Source organism: Chelonia mydas, chromosome 5 (genome assembly GCF_015237465.2).
Source record: "Chelonia mydas isolate rCheMyd1 chromosome 5, rCheMyd1.pri.v2, whole genome shotgun sequence".
NCBI lineage: Eukaryota > Metazoa > Chordata > Testudines > Cheloniidae > Chelonia > Chelonia mydas.
Window position 1 is genome coordinate 21,412,525 of NC_051245.2, and position 20,807 is coordinate 21,433,331.

Genomic DNA, 20,807 nt, shown 5'->3' on the forward strand with positions numbered 1-20,807 from the left:
AAAGTCTGATTATTTAGGCTTTGGGCGAAGAAGATGGAATTGTGAATTTTCACCCTTTGGTCCCACTATAATTTTGAACCAAGTGTTTAGCCAGTTATTGGCATGGTTGACTCTAAATATATTTTGTGCCCATGCGCAACATAATTAAAACTCCGTAACTGGTCAGCTAACCCTGTCAGAGGCCTAGGCTGGCGTACAGTTGGCTTTTTTGTAACTAATCCATTACTATTATTTATATTATGGTAGTGCCTAGGAACCCCAACCAAGGCCCCATTGGGCTTGGCACTGTAAAAGCAAGTAAGAAAGAAGACATTCCCTGCCCCAGAGAGCTCAGACGCTACATATCAGACAGGACATGTGGAGTGCGGGTGGGCTGGGAGGATGAGGTAAGGATAAAATGAACAGAGTTGAGCAGAAAAGCATGAAAAAAAATGTTGGTCCATCATGCCGGGTTTTTGTTGGTGGTTTTTGCCAGGGTGGGCAAAGCAACCTAATCATGTTTGTATAATCGGCGTGGCTTGTGCTGTTTCCTCCCAGTTGTCCGTAAACTAGGATGTTCTTGCCTAGTGTGCTGCTATTCTGTGCTGTGTGCATGTCTTTTGGACACATTTTCCTCTGCTGAGGCCTATGGGACAGCTGCCCAGATTTCCCCAGAATGTATTAATATAAACATGAGTAGGCAGAATCAGAGATGCGGACATTCAAATACAGTTGTGAAGGCAGAAAAGCTGCTACGGGGACACAAACTAGACTGTATTGCATATAACCTGTGAACAACTTGGCTGTCTCTAACTGGTAACAAAACCTCTAAAAGTTTAAGTGTTGACAAGGCCTTAGTGTCTGGCCATGTGATATTCTGTTTTCAAAGAAAAAAAATCCAAGCATTTTAGCTACATCAGTCTCCATTATTTCAGTAAGCCACTGCAAGGGCAGAAAGTTTTAATTTTAATTCTTTTTTTTTAAAGGACACTGATAATAAATAGGTTTTAAATATTATAAATCTCTGTTGTTTGCAAAATCCTCTTTAAAAAAAAAAAGAATTATTTTTCCTATTTATTGTGGTCTTTTCCCTTTGTCAGACATGGTTTCAGCCTCTCTGACCACTTTTTTATATGTGTGCATTATTACATTCAGTAGAATTACAACTGAGATGGAATGCCCAACATGAAAGCAGCTTAAATGAACACTACCACTTCAGTAACAACAGTATATCACATTTTTCTGACAAGATATGTTTTTGTGCTCTATCATCAATCAGTGTAAGCATTGTTGTGGGAATAGTGTTTGTTTCAGAAGGACATTGTCTAGGTATTTATTAATAATTTTTGAATTTTTCTCTCTGATTATAATATCCCTTTAGAAACTTGAAAGAGAAATATTATTTCTTTATTGACTTTTGATCTTCCTTTTACCTAGCACTGACTTGTTATTGTAAAGTTGCTCAAGAATGTGGGTTGCTAGACTGATTTGTTTCTTGGGGCAGTGGGGGGTGGAGAGGAGGTCAAAAAAGGTGGATTGATTTGGGGGGAGCCGGGAAGAACATGTGGAATTATTTGGATTTTGCAAACAAATAGAAAGCACAGTAACTCCTATTTGGGGGTTACCAATCTTCACAGTGTCCTTTTAACTGTTCTTGCAGTGCAGTTAGCACAAATGTTGTGTTTTGGTTTAGTCTAGATAACAATTTTTTCTTTTTAAAAATATTTCTCGGAAACAGGTTAGAAGGTTTCTTTTAAAAACTATCCAAAAAAATCCACCGGTCTAACGGTTTGAACATGGAGGTCCTTCTCCACATATTATAGGAACTCTTTCTTATTATTTTGTGAAGGATCCACCCAAACCACCACGGAAACGGACTATGTGTCTAATACTGTAGATGAATATATGAATAAGGGCTTATCTACATGGCAGTATAGCACTACGTCAGTTTGAAGTAGGTACCGTTTAGAGCATGCCAGAGGGCCTATGTGGAGCATTTAGAGTGCTTCACAAATTACACCCGCTTAGAGTTATTTGCCACAGTGTGTAGACAAGCCCTAACTTTACTCATGTAAGTAGTCCCATTGAATTCAATGGGCCCACTCATGTGTAAGTGCAGGATTGAGTCAGTGGGCTATATGGAGAAGACAGTGAACCTGAAGTAATAAAATGTTCAGGTAAGATAGGCTTAGAGGTATAACTGCATAGTGCTCATGGAAGCTGTGTAGCCAATACCCCTTAATATGACTTACCTGGTCTTGTGGGTTTTTATTTCTCCTCACCACCATTTTCCCCCAAGCCTCTTCCTCCTTACTCCTAGATCCGAATGCTTGTAATGCTTGTCACACTAAGAAAAACATGATTTGCTCTTATGTGGGTTGGAATGATAGATGTGGAAATTCAGGCTCACCTTAAGCCCAACGTAAAGTGTTAAGCAGAAGTGTTGGCTTGTAGAATTCCCTGGTAGTGTCTTCTTGTAAGCAGCTACAATTACACATATTTTCTACACTTGTTAAAGTAGTAAACTGCCTACTTTGACAACTAGTATTGCTGGAGTTTTGTGACATTCTGGAGTGTTAGTGTTGTAGACTAATTATGCAAACTGCTTGCTGGCACTTCTGAAATTGAGGAATACTTAGTGGGATTGGTAATGGTGTATGGCTTTTCTGTGGCGTAACATCCGGGTTTTCTTTTGTAGTGCTGCAAACAAAGATACTTTGGAAGGAATATGAAAAATCCATATATTTCTATTATTGGAATAAGAAGTTTTGTTTTGCCATTTTCTTATGTAATCAAAGAATACTCCAGATTCTCCACTATTGTATTACTGCTTGTTAATACGTAGATGGCAAAAGATAAATTGTGGCAGTGGTACTGAAGCTCATTAAATGTGGTAAGAACATTTTAAATAGAGTTATGGTTAGTCAGGCTTTTTCCCTTAAGCCTGTGATGAACACAAAATTAAAACCCCACGTTAGTTCTATTAGTAATGGAAGTCATAATTCAGTGTTTCAGGAATTATTTACTGGGACAATTAAGAACAAATATTTGGCTTTTTAAAGTGTGTGTGTGTGTGTGTAAAATGAGGACATTTTGTGGCACATGCTTAGAACAAGGCCATGTTCCAACATATAGGGCCATCAGGATTATAAAGTAAAGTTTAAGAGTGAGCTGCATAAAATTAAACTCCCTAATTCAGTGTAGAGTTCAAGATACTTCATATTAACATTCTTCTTTAAAATAAAACTATATATAATTTTTTTCTGGGTTTGCATAGGTCCTCAAAAGCATTTAGACTGAGATCCTGCATTATGAAAGGAATAAAAATGAACTTTGTCTCTTGTCAGGTTTCTAAAATTAGAGAGTAGTACAAAATAGCATCTTTAAAAAAGAATTCCTTTACAGGTGAAATACTGGCCTCATTGAAGTCAAAGGCAAAATTCCCATTAGCGTCAATGAAACCAGGATTTCATCTTATATATTTAGGGTCTGATCCTGCAATCCTACTCAGATAAGCAATCCTTATTGGAACATGCCTGTGACCCTGGTGGAGAATCACCATAATATTAATAAAAAGTATATTCCATGTTAGAATAAGCATAACATTCTCAAACTGTTAAATTGTTTGAGGGATTACTTTGGTTCATGGTATTTACTAATATTCTTTTAAAAAACAAATAAACCCTTTAATGTTATCTTTCACAGTAACTATTAAGGGCCTGTTCTTGTAGTTAGTATCAAAACTCTGACTTAAGTGGGAGCAGGTTTAGGCCCTAACTTTATATGGGTGCATAGACTCAATTGCCAATAATGATGAGTCAGCACCACATTGAAGCTACTTATAACTAGGGCCCTACCAAATTCAGGGTCCATTTGGGTCAATTTCACGGTCATAGGATTTTAAAAATTGTAAATTTCATGCTTTCACATATTTAAATCTGAAATTTCACAGTGTTTTAATTGTAGGGGTCCTGACCCAAAAAGAAGTTGTTGGAGGGTCGCAAGGTTATTGTAGAGGGGGTTGCGGTACGGCTACCCTTACTTCTGCGCTGCTGCTGGCGGCGGCCCTGTCTCCAGAGCTGGGTGGCCGGAGAGCGGCATCTGCGGCCCAGGAGCCCAGCTCTGAAGGCAGCGCAGAAGTAAGTGTGGCAACACCTCAACCCCCCTAAAATAACCTTGCAACCCCCTACAACCCCCTTTTGGGTCAGGAACCCCAGTTTAGAAACGCTGGTCTTCCCCCATGAAATCTGTACACAAAAGACCCTGATGTGTTTTCATGGCTGTGAATTTGGTAAGGTCCTACTTATAACATTCTACTATTGTGCTTACAATTGCAAGTTTGATTCTGCTGTTATGACTATAATTGCAACATACTGTGAGGGATCAGCTTTGGACTTTACTATGAAACACAAAATTATTCAAAGGAAAATGGTCCAGAATTAGAGGAGATGGTCATTTTCATATTATGCCTACCATTTGCGGGGGACAGACTCTTTTACAGCAAGAATAAACACACTGTGTTGTATTATTTCATAATTACAATTTTGTTTAATCAGTAGTTCAATAAGTCTGTTTGTAATACAAATTGATAGAGGATTTTTTGTTTTGCGTTTTAGTTCATTACTTTAAGGGTAAAGTTTTCAAAAGTCTTATTTTCAAAAGCGCCTACATCACTTAGGAGACTCGATTTTATTTTCAGAAGTGCCTAAGTCCCTCAAGAGTATAAGTCCCACTGAAAGTCAAGGGGCACTTTTGACAATTTGACCCTAAAATCCATTAGAGTAGAAATTGAACATTTTAAAAGTTGTACTTTCTCACGGACGATGACCTCCTTACTCTAATTTTTTTTCGTGAAGAAAAAATAGAAATACCAAAAAGCACCAGAAGCCCTGTACATTAGCTATCCATTATTTATGTATATTATAGCTTGGTTTAAAGTGTAGGACCTAAGAGATTTGCTGGTTTTGGTTTTTAGTTTAATTTCAGGCTTCAGCTTGGGGCTTGTAGCTTTCTGCCTTGGGTCAATCACTTATTATTAATTACTATTTATTATTTTATTATAACCAGCTTGTTATTAAAAAACAAACAAAGTATTAAAAAGAAGAATTAGGGATCCTGTTCTGCAAAGACTTAAAATCCAGACTTAATTTTAAGCATGTGAATAGTTCAGTTGAAGTCATTGGAACTATTCATGTGCTTAAAGTCAAGCACAGAGCATAAATCTGTCCAGGATTGTAGCCTAGCTATTTAGAGATGCTTTTTTGCATTTATGTAACTAAAACCTATATGGGCCAGATTCACAGGTACCCTTCAGCCTCTTTGTGCCTCTTCAGTGATGGAAAGGAGCTGTAAACCCAATTTAAATCTGTGTTTACATCCGATTTACATCATTTGCATTCCATCACTGGAATGGCACAAAGCAGCCAAAAAGTGCTCGTGATTCTGACTTGACAAGTGATCATCATGTACTAAAGGATTTTAGTTAATTAGTTAGTTTGAAAACCAAAAATAATTGCTTGAGATTGGGAAAGTGGCTACTGTACTTACAGAGACTCCTTTTCAAAAAAAAGCTTTAGAAATGTTTTACATAAATTTAATTCTTATTTACATGTGCAATATTTACAATGCATACACAATACTCTGGTCTTGTGAGTAAATATATTTAAAACCACCTTTTTAAAAAAAAATTAACCTCCCCCCCATTAAGTGGTACTCTGAATGTTACAATTAAAAAACAACATAAGCAAGGAGATCTAAAAGTAAAGATAACACACCATATTTAAGTTTATTTTGGTGGCGTAGATTTTTCTGTGGTGCTCTGAATTAAGAGCATAAATATAGTTCACATGGACCTTTAGGCTCCTTCACAGTGCCAGAGTGGTGTGTAAAGGGGACTTTATATCAGGCCCAGAATGTCCAATTTTGAGGCCTCTGTTTTACAAAGGGATCCAGGACTAGGGCCTACATCTGAATTTGCCTGCTCTTGTTGGTTTATATCACAACCATAACACAGGGTTTTTTTTAAATGTGCTGTAATGTTTGACAGAAGAAAGCATATCGTTGAACCAAACCATTTGTTTTATCTATTTTGGTTTATCATTTAGAAGACTTGCAATATCTGCCAGATGCTGCTTCCTAACCAGTGCAGTTTTGCATCACACCAGAGAATTCATCAGCATAAATCTCCATATACGTGTCCTGAATGTGGAGCAATCTGCAGATCGGTCCATTTCCAGACCCACGTCACTAAGAACTGCCTACATTATACACGAAGAGTTGGTTTTCGGTCAGTATGATTACAAACGTGTAACTAAAATATGTTGTCAGTTTATATATATAATATATATATATATATATAATGGGTTTCTTTTATGTTTTTCAAACTTAAACTGAAATAGTTTCTCTTTATTGTGACAGTTGCTTGCAAGATGCTGCTTTATTATTTTAAAGTTGTCATGGCTACAGTACTATTTGTATTACACATTTTGGGATAAAAATTCTTGCTGGGTGTCAGCTATGAATTTGGGCATGTGCTTATGTATGGTACTCAATCAGAATACTACTAATTTCATGCAGACATGAGATGTCATATTAAGGCATACAGTTTCTAAGCTAATGAATTCAGACATTTTACTAATTTAGTTTCTTTAAAAAAAGACGTAAGCTGACTTTTAGGTAGTCTTGGTAAAATAATGATAATCTTTTCTGTATTTACTGCTAGACTGTATCTTTAAAGCACTGATGGGTGTACTCCACCTGTCTATCAGATACAGAAGGCAACTTTATTGAAGTCTTTCTCCCTCTCTTGTTCTCACTCTTTTTCCCCAGTTGGGGAAGTCCAGGTTCCCACTGCTGGATTTACCATTACATTATACTTTAAACCAGTTCACATTGTCCATCAGAGAGTGCAACAGTCTGCTACTTTGGCTCTTTGTTGAGAGTCTTTAATTCCTGTTTCAGAGTGGTAGCCGTGTTAGTCTGTATCAGCAAAAAGAACAAGGAGTACTTGTCTCTAAGGTGCCACAAGTACTCCTCGTTCTTCTTAATTCCTGTGTTTCCCCTACATTTTCTGCTGGGAAGCAACTGTCAGTGGAGTAACAAGAATTGGAGGAGTATCAAGGAAACCTCTAGCCTTGCACTGAGCAGCCTTGAAACTGTCAGTCCCTAGATTTCCACCAACACTCAGAGCAGCACCAAGCCAACAGCTCACAATAGCCTCTCTTTTCCCAGCTCCTACAGCAGGCCTCTGCATAGCACTTCAATATAGTCTTGCAGTCAGTCTTGACTGGCTTCCTAAAGATAGAGTGGTGTGATTTAGAATCCCACCAGCCGATAGTATGTCTTCCCCTCAAGGAAACACAGTTCAGTTATCAGGATGGCTGAAAAGTTTTCTGTTAAGGTTACTCTGAGGGGAGGATGAAGTCCTTTTACTGCATCTAGGCAGATGTTGTGGCAGGATCTTTCTGGTTTTGGGGACCTGGGTAGGTCAGGCCAAAGATTCAACTCTCATCTGCCCCAAAGTCTCTTTGGATTATTCTCTCTCTCCTTCTTCCCCGTCTCCTGAATAATCAGGGGGTGTTCAGAAAAAGGGGAAGGTTTTTGACGTGTCTTCCATCCCCAGCCCATTCCCTTCCTATACCTCAGTCACCTGTGGGACTCAGATGCAACGTCTTCCTCAGAGACACCTGGCCTCTACCCATATGGCCGTTGCAACCAGAAGACCCCCCTCATAGTCAAAATCTACTTTCCACAATGAATCAGGACAATGGTGCTAGATTATCCAGGATTTCTCTTCAAAACCCTATGAGAAACTGTGTGAACCCCTCACCACAATCTGCGTCAAAGTTCCTTTTCTCCTCTCCATCCAATGATCCTAAAACAAAAATATCTAAGACAATCAAGAATCCATCTTCTTCTTCATTAGAACCCTCAGAATCAACACCAAACTTGCTCTTGAGGAAGGATGTATTTCCTCCTGCCTTTCCAAACAGTGTCCAATAATTTAAGGAAGCTGTTTGATGCCAGTGATCTAGACTAGCTGATTGAGCTAATTAAATTGAGGAAATTCAGCTCACTTGTCTCAAGCTGGATTCTCTCAAACTGAGGGGAAAAAAGCTGCTGCAACAGTGAGTCCAGGAGGGGGGACCTGGACTTGAGGGGGACCCAGATCTTCAGCAGAGCTACTTCTGTATTCAGGCAGACATGCAGACTATAGTCAGAGGTGGATGCTTATAGTTGTGGATTATTTTATTTATAAGGAAAAAAACTCATGGAAAGAAAAAAAAACCCTCTTGAATATGATATCACTAGCACATTAGAAGTAGAACTAATATGGAGTTAAATGTAAAAAGATGATGATACTTAAAACTTAGTGTTGTGGAGAGTTGTGTGTCTGTAGTTAAGATGGAAGGTCGTTTTCATTTATAAGTTTCATTTGAGCCCCTCCCATCTTTATCAGATTTAAGCCAAATCACCTGAAATTTCACATATATGCTGTTATGCTGAAGTAGCGTTTTTTTAGAAATTTGGAGGTATCTCAGAGACAATGTGTTTTTGAGATAAGAGGGCTCAAAAATTTTGCTTTCACTTTTCAAAAAGTTTCCTAATTCTTTTGGCTTGCCATATCTGAAAAATGGCATATGTTTCCTATATCATCATGCTATCTCTCTTCCATAAGATCACCGTATCTCTAAAAGGATATAACAGACATAGAAGGAGTTCAGAGATGGGTAACGAAAATAATTAGAGGCATGGAAAATCTTCCATAAGAAGAGAGATTTAAAAGGTAGGAACTGTTTAGTTTAGAGAAGATACGAACAGGTAGATACATGATAGATACAAAATAATAAATGATATAGTGAAGGTAAATTGAGTGAATTTACCCTTTCTCTCTTAATATGAAAAGAAGGGGACAGTTAATGAAATTGGAAGCGAATTTAAAACCAATAAAAGGATTTTTTAAAATGCAATGCATAATTGGCCTGTGGAACTCATTGCCAACAGATTAGTGGGTGTCAAAAGGATTGGACATTTATATGGCTAACGAGAAGTTCGATAATTATATTAGATAGAAATAAAGTTTGGAAGGGATATAAACCTTCATTCTTCAAGTGAACTTCCAAAAGATTGGGGTTAGTAAGAAACTTTCCCTATAAGCAAGTTATTCCATAATTGTCCACTACAGGGTATTTTTGGAACTTCTTGGAAGCAGCTAATACTGGAGAGAGAACACTGGACTAAATGGGCCACTGACTTGATCTAGTATGGAAATTCCAGTGTTCTTATATTAACTCAATTTATGTTACTTGCTTTGCTGTAAATTGAATTGTGGGAAGGTGTCAGAGACACTAAGATTTCAAAGGCATATTTTAGAAAAATATTTTCAGAATTCCAACCTGATGTTTAGAAAAGATTGTAAAGCTCCTGTGTAGTCACCCTGAATTTAAGTTTACTCTTCTCTGTCCAAATATTGATTTGACTATGTACAGAGAAAAATCACTCAGTTAAGAAAACATTTTCATTAAAATTAAACCTGAATAAATATAGTAAAGTTGTTATTCTTGTTGTATTTCATTTTTGGTAGCTTCTAGATTGCAATATGGTTCTTCATACAATCTACTACTCCTGATAAAAATGTGTTTTCTAGGGCCTATAGGGTCTAAAAAGTTCTTATTTATAATCAGCAGATGGAATAGATTCCATTGGCCATTCTGTTTATTGTTGGCATAACGCTATTATCAAATCTTGTCCTCTGGCTTTAGATCTTGCAAATTAATTATTGTTATCTTTTTTTCTTTTTTAGGTCTATAACCACTTTGTTTCTGTTGGATCTTAATGTGTGATTTGTACTTTCCAGTATTACTGTAGCCGTGTCGGTCCCAGGATAGTAGAGAGACAAGGTGGCTGAGGTAATATCTTTTATTGGAACAGTTGTCTCTCTCACCAACAGAAGTTGGTCCAGTAAAAGCTATTACCTCACCCACCTTGTCTCTCTGATTTGTACTTTGTTAACCAATCAAATCATATTATTATATCAGATTGAATACATAATCCTCCCTCCTCCACCTGCCTAAAACCCAGTTTAGATTCCACTTATTTTAGTACACTTTTGTGTTATGTTAGATTGACTCTTTTCCTCTTCTCTTACAGCTGTGTACATTGCAATGTTGTGTACTCTGATGTGGCTGCACTCAAGTCTCACATTCAAGGTTCCCACTGTGAAGTCTTCTACAAGTGTCCTATCTGTCCCATGGCATTTAAATCTGCGCCCAGCACACATTCCCATGCCTATACACAACACCCTGGTATCAAGATAGGAGAACCAAAGTAAGCAATATTAATCTTTTGCTCTTACTCTAATGCTATATTTTAATAACCAGTACAATTACATTCTCTGTTGTATTTATAATGTTAAAAGTCACATACTGCATAACCAGCAATTTATCATACTATTGATAATGTGTGGAGTACGTCACATTTTCTAGTCATTTATTTGGCAAAGATAAGATTTCCATGAACATAACAATAAGATTTTTTTAACCATAGCACAGAAAACTTGATACACTGCAGCCAAAAAACTACCTGTATTCAGTCTTGCTCAGTGTTTTTTTTTCATTGTTAAACTAAATGATTTTAAATCAGCTGCATTTTTTATCATGAACTAGAGTAACAGTAGTGACAGTCGAAAAGATTAACGTATTTGCTGTTTTTGAAGTGTGTTGAGACATTTATAATTCTAACAGAGTACTGTTTCCGTCTAATGTTCTATTTGCAGGGATAAACCTACAATCTGGGGAAAACATGATGGTCACTGACATTTATTTCACAACATAACACAAGAACTAGGGATCACCAAATTAAATTAATAGGCAGCAGGTTTAAAACAAATAAAAGGAAGCATTTCTTCATGCAACGCACAGTCAACCTGTGGAACTCCTTGCCAGAGGATGTTGTGAAGGCCAAAACTATAACAGGGTTCAAAAAAGAACTAGGTAAATTCATGGAGGATAGGTCCATCAATGGCTATTAGCAAGGATGGGCAGGAATGGTGTCCTTAGCCTCTGTTTGCCAGAAGCTGGGAATGAACAACAAGGGATGGATCACTTGATGATTACCTGTTCTGTCCATTTCCTCTGAGGCACCTGGCGCTGGCCACTGTCGGAAGACAGGATACTGGGCTAGATGGACCTTTGGTCTGACCCAGTAGGGCCATTCTTATGTTCTTATACTATTATTCATTAATTAGTAAAATAATTGCAGGTTTATGCTGTGATATAATAAAGGTATTTTCATAACTTTTTACAGTGCAATAATATTATTGATAAATTGACATAACAATCATCAGTGTCTGATTTGATTCTGATGTAAAACTTAGAATACAATGTACAGGTGAATCAGCAAGTATTTTGCTTACAGTGATAAGTCATCCATATTACAATTGCTTTGCAGGACAAAAGTGTAATATTATGGTTTTGTGGAAATGGTCTCTAATTTAGGATGCAAACACCACAAGCCTTAAACAAATTAGAAACTAGTATAATGTCTCTCTGATTATGTTAAATTTGGTCCACACTTTCTCGACTGTCAACCATGTCAACCAGCATTCAGAGGTACTAGAGAAATTGGAGTAATTTTTCACATACATCTAGTCCCTCAGTTCTTCTCTCCCAAGCTCCTCTATATAGCTCTGCCTTTCAAACTGAACAGAAAAAGCCCTTGCTTTCCACACCTTCTAGAATGCACTCTAGTTAATATAGCTTTTCCATTTAGTGTAGCTTAATAATCATTAATATTCCTCAGCACTGTTATTGCACTTTTCTCCTTCATAATGCTTGCCTGACAAACCAGAAAAGATAAGGATAGTGTTTCGTAAATGCTTAACGTATTGCAGAGCAGTTGACTCAAGAGAGCCTGTTTCTTTCAGTCACTTTTGCTCGCAGGGCTGTCAATAGTCACTTTTGGCAGTCTCAGAAATACTAGGTAGTCTCAGTTCATTGGTCTCATGCTGTTCTGTCAGGGAAGAATTGTCTATGGCCTAAAGTTCTCCCAGGTAGGCCATTTCATGACAAGATGTGTTTTTTCTCCAGGAGATGTTGTCCCCCATCAGTCTTTTCTACCTGGCTTGTCTTCACTACTAGCCACAACCTTTGGGAGTGCTGAGCTAGGCTTGCACCTTCACAAGACCCACATGTCATCAAGAAAAAGAGAATTCCAACTGCAGTTAAGTGAGAGAGGCCCACCATTAAACATTCTCCAACCTTGCCTGCCAAGGTCAAGGCAGATGCACCTTGGTCTGTCTCTGCACGTGCCTTTTTTGATGCATATCAACTCCTCTGTTAAATGGGGAAGCATTATTTCCAGTTTACTACAGAGGGGCTTAGAGAGAGATTAAGTGATTTACCCAAGGTCTGTGGGAGAGTTAGGATTTGAGCCTCAGGATCCTGTTTTTAGAAATATGAGAGTAAGCTCCAGCTGAACTCAGTGGAATCTACATACCTCCTAAATCCCAACCCAGTGCCTTTGCCACAAAGCTGTCATTCCTCTCCCTGCTTTCTCCATTGTTAGGTACAGGTAGGGTATTAAAATATTCAAGAATTCTGCTCTATCTTACCGCTCTGAAACGCAGAGAGCATGACTCTATATTTCAATATCTTGCATGCTCAAAAAAACCTCAAGGCAGCAGAGTAAAAGAACAGTGCAGCATCCATCGTTATGTTTAATTTTAAGCCTTTTAAACTTGACACTGTCCTGTTTAATATTCCAAAGTATATTTTTATTCTTCAGATTGTTCAAACCCATATTGAAGCAGAATTTAAACTAATGTATGAGCTCTGACCCTGAATTCCCATGTTTCCGTTGCTGCGAATTATGTTCCTTTTTAGCAAGATGGCATCTCTCACAGTAGGCTCAGAAATGCCAACATTTAATTCAGAAACTTTTAGATTGCTGTGCTGAACAGTAAGGAAACAGTTTTTAGTTATGTGATTGATTTTCTTTTTTTTTTTTTTTTTTAGTAGTAGTAAAAGCCAGTGTGACAGAGTGCTAAGCAAGAACAGCTGATCCAGCACTCTGGTCATAGCAGCTCCAATCAAATAATGCAGAATGGGGCTGGTTAAACAGAGCTGTGCCTAATTTGTGGTGGAGGAAAGCTGGAAGGCTAATTAAGGTATTAGGCACAGGAAGGAAGTAGAGGGGAGAAAGCAGGTAACAGGGAGAAGAGAGAGATTTCCCTTCCCTACTTTGTATAGCAGTTGGGGGCTCCATAGGACTGTTGAAGCAGAGCTGTATATAGTATGAAGGTATTGGGAACCCACATTGTAAATAAACTACACAAGATGTTTGACTAGCACAAGGGTCTCTGAGCAGTTTGTAAGCTGGAGCAGAGGCTGGAGTCAGAGGGCCCTCTCACAGCCAGCAAAAAAACCCTAAGATCAGAAATTACAAATGACTGTTTCACATTGAAAGAGTTCAAAAGTTTTCTTGAATTAATCTTGACCGTATTGAGCTGTATCAGGTCATGTTCACAGGTTAATTCTTTTGAGCTGGCTCCCCTATTTGTGGATATGAAATGACATGCTTCTTCTGAGTATGAACTGGTGTATCATTAGAGCCATATGCAGAAGGAAGAACTGCATTTTTGTGGAATACATTTGTAGAGCCCTGTACAGATACAAAATTTGTATCTGCATTCAATATTCGATCTGCAAACATGGTTCATGGATATAAAGTGGGTCTCCACAGATTTGCAAAGCTCTAGATATAAAATTTGGATCCGTGTCTATCCGTGATCCGTAAACATGGTTTGCGGATATAAAGCAGGTATCCGCGGATTTGCAGGGCTCTATACATTTTTGTATTATAGCAAATTATTTTAAGAATTAACAGTTGGATTTTCTTAAAGTGCTAAGCTTTTTCCCCTCTAAACGGACCCTTCACAAACACCTGCAGATGATATGTTATCACTAAGGCTATGTTTTAATCACGGGTATTTTTAGTAAAAGTCATGGATGGGTCATGGGCAGTAAACAAAAATTCACGGCCTGTGACCTGTCCATGACTTGTACTATACACCCCTGACTAAATCTTGGGGGGAGGGGTCGGCCCAGGCCTGCCGCGGGTGCTGGAGGGGGGCAGCCCGGGGGCGCGCAGCCTGGGAGCCCCGCTGGTGCTGGGGTAGGGGGGGTATTGGCAAGGCTGGCAGGCTCCCTACCTGGCTCCGCACCTCCCCGGTAGTGGCGACATCCCCTTCCCTCAGTTCCTAGGTGGAAGGGCAGCCAACCGGCTCTGCCGCTCCCGTTGGTTGGGAACTGTGGCCTGCAATTCCTCTGGGAGTTGTGTGTGCTCAGCACCGCAGAAAATAAGGTGTGATGGATGGACTGGGTCAGGAAAGATTTATAGATCTGTCCTGAAGACAAGGGCTGGAGCCACCCCTAAAACACCTGTCCAGGAATGAATGAAGGACCCTCCTCTGGCTGAAGGGGAAAACAGGCTTCAGGCCTGGGCTCTCCTGACACAAGGTTTTTGTGTGTCAGAGGGAAAGTCTGATAGGCAAGGGCCTGTCCAAACTGAACTAGGAACACTGGGAGCAGCCCAGCCTGGACAGAAGGCTTGAAGTGGACTTACAGTTAGTTGCCTTATTGTTCCTCCGTTTGTTACAAAAGTGAAACCCTAGGATGGAGGTGAGTTTAGAACCTACGCAGGGATGTGCACCATGTTTGCAGCTGTGGCAGGGATGTGCACTATGTTTGCAGCTGTGGCAGTCACCTGCTCATACAGTCTGTTTTGTTTGCAGGAACTAATGGAGATAGAGCATTAAGTAAGACACTGTATGCCCTTGGCATTTAGTGGAATTGCATGATTTATAATTGTATTACTAATGTCTGTTTATCAGAACAGATGCAGCAAATAAGATATGATTTCACTTCTTAAATTAATTTTAACCTGTTTTATGAAAAACCACATTAGGTAGAATGGCTTTCAATAGGTACAAATGAGATTATTTTAATATGGGGAGAAGGAAGGCTTTTTCAATTTTAATTCTCCACACACACACACCAGTCTCATCAGGGATAGCTTAATTTATTTTATGGGCTAAAGAAGCTCCTCTGTGACTTTTTCTTTGTAGCTAGTATGAGCTCTTAGGAGTAGCAGTAAGATTTTTTTTTATTGGTAATCTCCTTTTAAAGCTTGGAGAAATTAATATGTATGGAACCAATTTATTAAGAACATTAGACTGTTGGTACACAATATAGGACATTATTGCACAATTATCATGTATATAGACATATAAATTATTGGAAGGAGAAATGCCATATCCTAGTAGAGACACCTTTAAAATTACTAATTGTCTTTTAATGTGATGTTCAGGTATCTACCTATAGATTCCATGTTTATGTGTTCTAAGGAAAATTTTAAAATTTCTATTGGCCAGATTTTCACAGATTGAAGTAAGTGCATTTCCCACATACAGTTGTTGGTGCATAATATTTGTGAGGAAATATTTAGCATGTGCATGCATATTCACTGACCTCAACTAGACTACTCATGAGCTTTAACTAAGGCATGTGTTTCAGTATTTTGTTGAATTGGGGCTACAGTAATTTAAGTCATGATCGAGCATAGCCCTTAAACACATGCTTTAGTACTTTGTTTGATCATGGCCTTAGCTAGACACATTTGGTATTGACTACATTATTTGTTTGATTCACAAATGTATGTGCTCAGTTGCATATACCTAACTTTGAAAATGCGGCTGAAAGAAATATTTTGTAATGAATTGGATCCATGTGTCTACCATGATACAGCATACCATACAGAATATCTGTATCAATTTAAATTAGTAGAGTTTATTCTGAAAATAGATGACTTGGGAATTTGGACTCCTATCAAGAAGATTTTGAACTTCTGCGAAAGCGGAGCAACTTTAACTTAACTTAAATGTTTATTTAAAATGTGAATATTAAGAATCTGATATTTTTAAAGAGGTGTAATAGTCTCAGTAGCAGATTTATTTTCTCCTATCAATATTAGCTGGTTTTGCTAATGAGCACTGTGTTGCTCCATTACACATGAAGTGATTACTCAAGGATTAATTTACTTTAAATACAATGAAAAGATCAGAAAGCAAAGCAAATTAAAAAGTACTAACATAATATGCCACCATTTGACAATATATATAATCCTGTAGTCGCAAATGTATAGATTAGGGGCCTGAAACAGACTTCCACTCAAGTCACTGGCTATGGAACTGTACCCTAGATCAGTGGTTCTCAAAGCCGGTCCGCCGCTTGTTCAGGGAAAGCCCCTGGCGGGCCGGACCGGTTTGTTTACCTGCCGCGTCCGCAGGTTCGGCCGATCGCGGCTCCCACTGGCCGCGGTTCGCTGCTCCAGGCCAATGGGGGCTGCGGGAAACGGCGCCGGCCAAGGGAGTTAGTGATGGGTATCAGGAGTCAGGATTCTAATGTTCTGTCTAGTGTGCTGCCATGGGTGACAATCATTTGGAGGGTCAGTGCCGTGGTGTATAACCTTGTTCAAGTCTCTTAACCTTCCTGTGCCTCAGTTTCCAAACCTGGTAATAATTATTAATTAGCTTTGTAAAACCACTTCATCAGAGATGGGTCACATCACAAAATATGGATATCTGATACATGCCATCTATTATTGATGGAAATACACATCTTCTTTACAAAATGTATGAATAAATGAAAATTACAAATACTCTTGCTAGTGAGTTGCTCTTTATATTCTCACATTAAAATGAAGAATGCTGTGAATAAAATATTACCATTTTAAACTGCTTTTCGCTGTTGCATTTCTGCTGAGCGAGGCCATCACCGGGAGTGTGCACCCCCTATAAAGTATAGAGCTACACAGTAGCTCCCGGTGTGCCAAACGGTGGAGGGTGAACACATTGCCATGTGAATCCTTGGGTTCTCCCCATTCTCTATGGATGCATTATGGGCACAGGTGCTACTGCATCCTTAAGACTTAAGTGATGCACATGGAACATGTCCAAAATAGCTCTGTGGCCAGGGAAAGATTCCTTTGCTCTGCATCTCTCCAGCATTCTGCTGAGGTGCTCTGACTGGGCACTGAGTTGAGATTTCACTTGAACAGAGTTAGCTCTTCCAGTAGTTTAGGGACAAAATACAACCAGTACCAGTAAGATTCAACTGAATATTTATTAACATTGGAAAATTATTATTAACATTTTAAAAGTACATTTTAGAAGCGCTGATGATGAAAAAATGTCAGGGGACTCTAAATACTTACGCTTTTCTGTAAAGTGGCTACTACTGCCACTGTCAGTGGATACTAGATTAGTTGGACCACTGGTCTGATTAAATATGGCAATTCCTATGCTTGTTTGTTATTTTTCCCTTTCAAATGCCATTTTCTTTCTATTCTTTTTCTAAAGAAAAATTACAACAGTTCTGAAGAAATAAAGGGTATTACATGGGCTTTATAAACAGATATATGAAAAAGAGGATAAATTTTGGACCTACCAATCTTGACAGCGTTTTTTTATTTAAAAATTAAAATAATTTCTTATAGAGCCAAACATGTAAAACAAACAAACAAAAAATCATGAAAAGAAAGCCAGTGCATAACATTCCATGTTGTTTGAAGAATCATTGGCAAAATGCAACCAGCCTCAAACCATTATTATGTAGTATTAGTTCTTTCACTTAGACCAGAGGGTTACCCTCTCAGTGAACTGACTTGATCTCTCCATTTCATTAGCACATCCTAGTTTCATTCTGGTTTATTAATTATTGGTAGGGAGCTTGACAGAGTCAGAATTCTGCTGAAATGATACCCATTTCAAGATTAATTCATAATTTTTCCTTCATTTTGGGAAGCATTTTTATGCTGTCATTTTAACTCACTTTCAGAGACTGCTGTTACAATGTCCTTTACTAATTCAGCCTGTTTTGGTCCTTATTAATTACTATCTTAGATTCTTCACCATTCTTTTTATAAAGTCTGGATGAATTTATGCATTACTTAATCGTCAGCTGACTCATCATAACGTGCTTTTGTTGCTAGTTAACATCTTTATGAGAATATTGTAATACAGGAAGGAAATTGATTCACTTGCTATTAAAATTACACAATTGGCTTTTCCTGTTTCCAGCAGTCCTGCATCAGCAGTGCTAGAAGCTGTGCTTTGGTCATTTCTGTACAATGCTTTGAAATAGGTAGCCGATGAAAAATTTTAAATTGCCAAATAGAAAGGCTGCCTTCCAGTGAAATATCAGCTTCAGCGAGACACTGGAGGGATTGGACTAATAGTTTAAGAAGTTGAGAAGACTCATCTAAGCCAAAAGTGAACCCTACTTTAAACATGTTAACATTTTTGATCAAATCAGTAACCCCTTCAAATTTGTGCCTTTGAATTCCAAAGTCAGGTAGATCAACAGCCCTTTTGTTTTAAATGTGAATTAGAGATCTAAAGATATATACGTTGGGAAAATCTTGTCAGAAGCATTTACTGGTTTTATATATAACGGTTATAAATAGGTGTAAATGTGCCGTTGGTTTTGGATTTTAATACTGTTTTTCTTGAGTGCTGCTTTACTTTCCATTTTGAGGATTATTCTTGAATTAGTTGTATGATTTTCATTTTTGATTTTCCACAACAGACCAATATGTTCATGTATACATACATTTGGTCTCACCTGTGATGAGAAGAAATTTAACAGTGATTCCTGCTGATAAATGATCAGGATGACTGACTTTTATTTACTGAACTTCTTCTGTTTTTAGAATAATATATAAATGTTCCATGTGTGACACTGTGTTTACCCTGCAACCCTTGCTGTATCGCCACTTTGATCAACACATTGAAAACCAGAAGGTGTCTGTTTTCAAGTGTCCGGACTGTTCTCTTTTATATGCACAGAAGCAACTTATGATGGATCATATCAAGGTGTGTGGGCATCTCCTTTCATTTGAATTCTTGTACAGCATTTGTCACGTTTAAAGCATTACACATAATTTTGTGCTTTTCTGAGATGATTATGAGAAAACTACAGAAAGTAATAGGTGGTAGTTATTCCTAAAGAGTAATTTGCAGTTAATATCTCTATGCAGTTAAAATATAGAGTCTATATGTTCTAGTCACTAACTTGATTTCTCTGTGTGAATGTTAGTATTTTATATATTGCCTGTGAGTGTGTGTACTGCATGCAAGATGATATATTATAAAAATACTGGTTACAGTGAGATTTATGGACCCAATCCTGCTAAGTGTTGGCATCTCCTACAGTGTGAGCTAAGTATCATCAGCTCTTGTTGAAGTCCGTTGGGAGTTGATGGTGCTCAGCTCATTACAGAATCAAGCTTTCTGTACTCAGAACTCACTGATTAGAGAAGCATTGTGCTACTTGTATGGATGCAGAAATATATATACCCTTAGAAGGTAAAATAAAACAGAATATCTCATAACTGTATTTTCATAATAAGATGATTTATTGGAGAACTCTGGCTGTTATCCTTCCAACCTGTGTTATTAAGAGACAATAACTCCCCCACCACCATACATACCCGGCTGCAACTTGTTAGCCATTTATTTTAAATATATTGCTTTACCTTATTTTTAAAGTACTGGAGGCCTTAGCGACTCTTAGATTCCTTAAACCACAAGGGTGTGATTCATCATTGCCCTGTACCTTATGTCATCGTTTATGCCATTGTAAAGTGGTGTGAACCAGAACAGTGGCATTTGACATCCACTTTGCATTTCCTTTACACTAACATAAATGACTTAACAAGGTGCAGGGCAATGGAGAATCAGACTCATAGTCTTTGCTGAAATCAGCACGGTGAATGTCAGCCTGAGCTATGGCACTTACTACCTGGGAAGTGGCTGCGATTTGCGCTGAAGGCGAGAACAGCAATTCTGAGAAACCAACTCTTTTAAAAATACACAATATACCCTGAACTTCTTTCTCGTCTACACCCAAGTAGGGGAGGAGACTAGAAATTATTTTTTCTTTAAATTCCTGTTTTTTTCTGCTGAGAATATGGTGCCATAAGCAACTGGATCCCAGTGTGACAATTGTATTCCAGAAGAACTGTTTTCAAATATTGTACCAGACAGGGCCTTGTGGTGCATGGTTATCTCCTGACCATTGCATGCACTCTCATCATCTGTCTTCGAGTTATGTATCTGCTCTTAGTTCAGGGTGACTTTATCCTATAGTTGAAAATGAGGGAAAATAGCATGTTTGTCAAATGTATGGGATGACAAAAGATGTTCTGAGAAGTGAGTATTTTCAGTGTTCTTAACCTCTGTTAGCTCTCATTGTAAGACCTGTGACACATTTTCTGTGAGAATTTATTTCATAATCTTGTTGCATTTTGCCAGATACTTTAATTATTATTATCCTGCAGTGATGTTTGTTAAGCGAGCCCTTTACTTGCCTTCTTATCTAACTTTTGCATCATTTTTTTGCTCAACCATCAAGCAAGGGGATATACTTCCCGTAGCAACTCACTGAAAGCATCCCCTTTGTGATGTGTACAGCTTCTTCAGTTCTAAACAGGAATAAATAGTGGCATATACACACATATGCATATATAGTTATATATGTATTGTTTGTTTCAGTATTTGAAAACAATTGATTTTAAAGCAAAGGTGGAGTTGACAGCTACCCCTATAGTTAAGATTGCCTAACTCTTTCCATTATAAGGCCCTCTTTTTAGTTGCTTATCACTTTGCTATGTTTTTACTGTTTGGGCTGAAATTTGTATGCCTCCGGCTGATTTTTAATTTAATTGAAAACGATTTAGCCATTCTTGAGAACAAAATTGGGGAATAATAT

The 20,807-nt window shown here is 38.1% G+C and overlaps 1 protein-coding gene across 5 annotated transcripts in view; it reads left to right on the forward strand.

The window, feature by feature from the left end:
* ZNF532 (zinc finger protein 532) overlaps positions 1-20,807 on the forward strand; it is an 85,609-nt gene that overhangs the window by 48,252 nt on the left and 16,550 nt on the right. For all 5 annotated transcript variants that reach the window (XM_007069421.4, XM_043547348.1, XM_043547349.1 and 2 more), the window contains 3 exons: positions 6,084-6,265; positions 10,129-10,305; positions 18,748-18,910. In XM_007069421.4, coding sequence (XP_007069483.2) covers positions 6,084-6,265; positions 10,129-10,305; positions 18,748-18,910 — 522 coding nt within the window. The remainder of the gene's footprint in view (positions 1-6,083; positions 6,266-10,128; positions 10,306-18,747; positions 18,911-20,807) is intronic.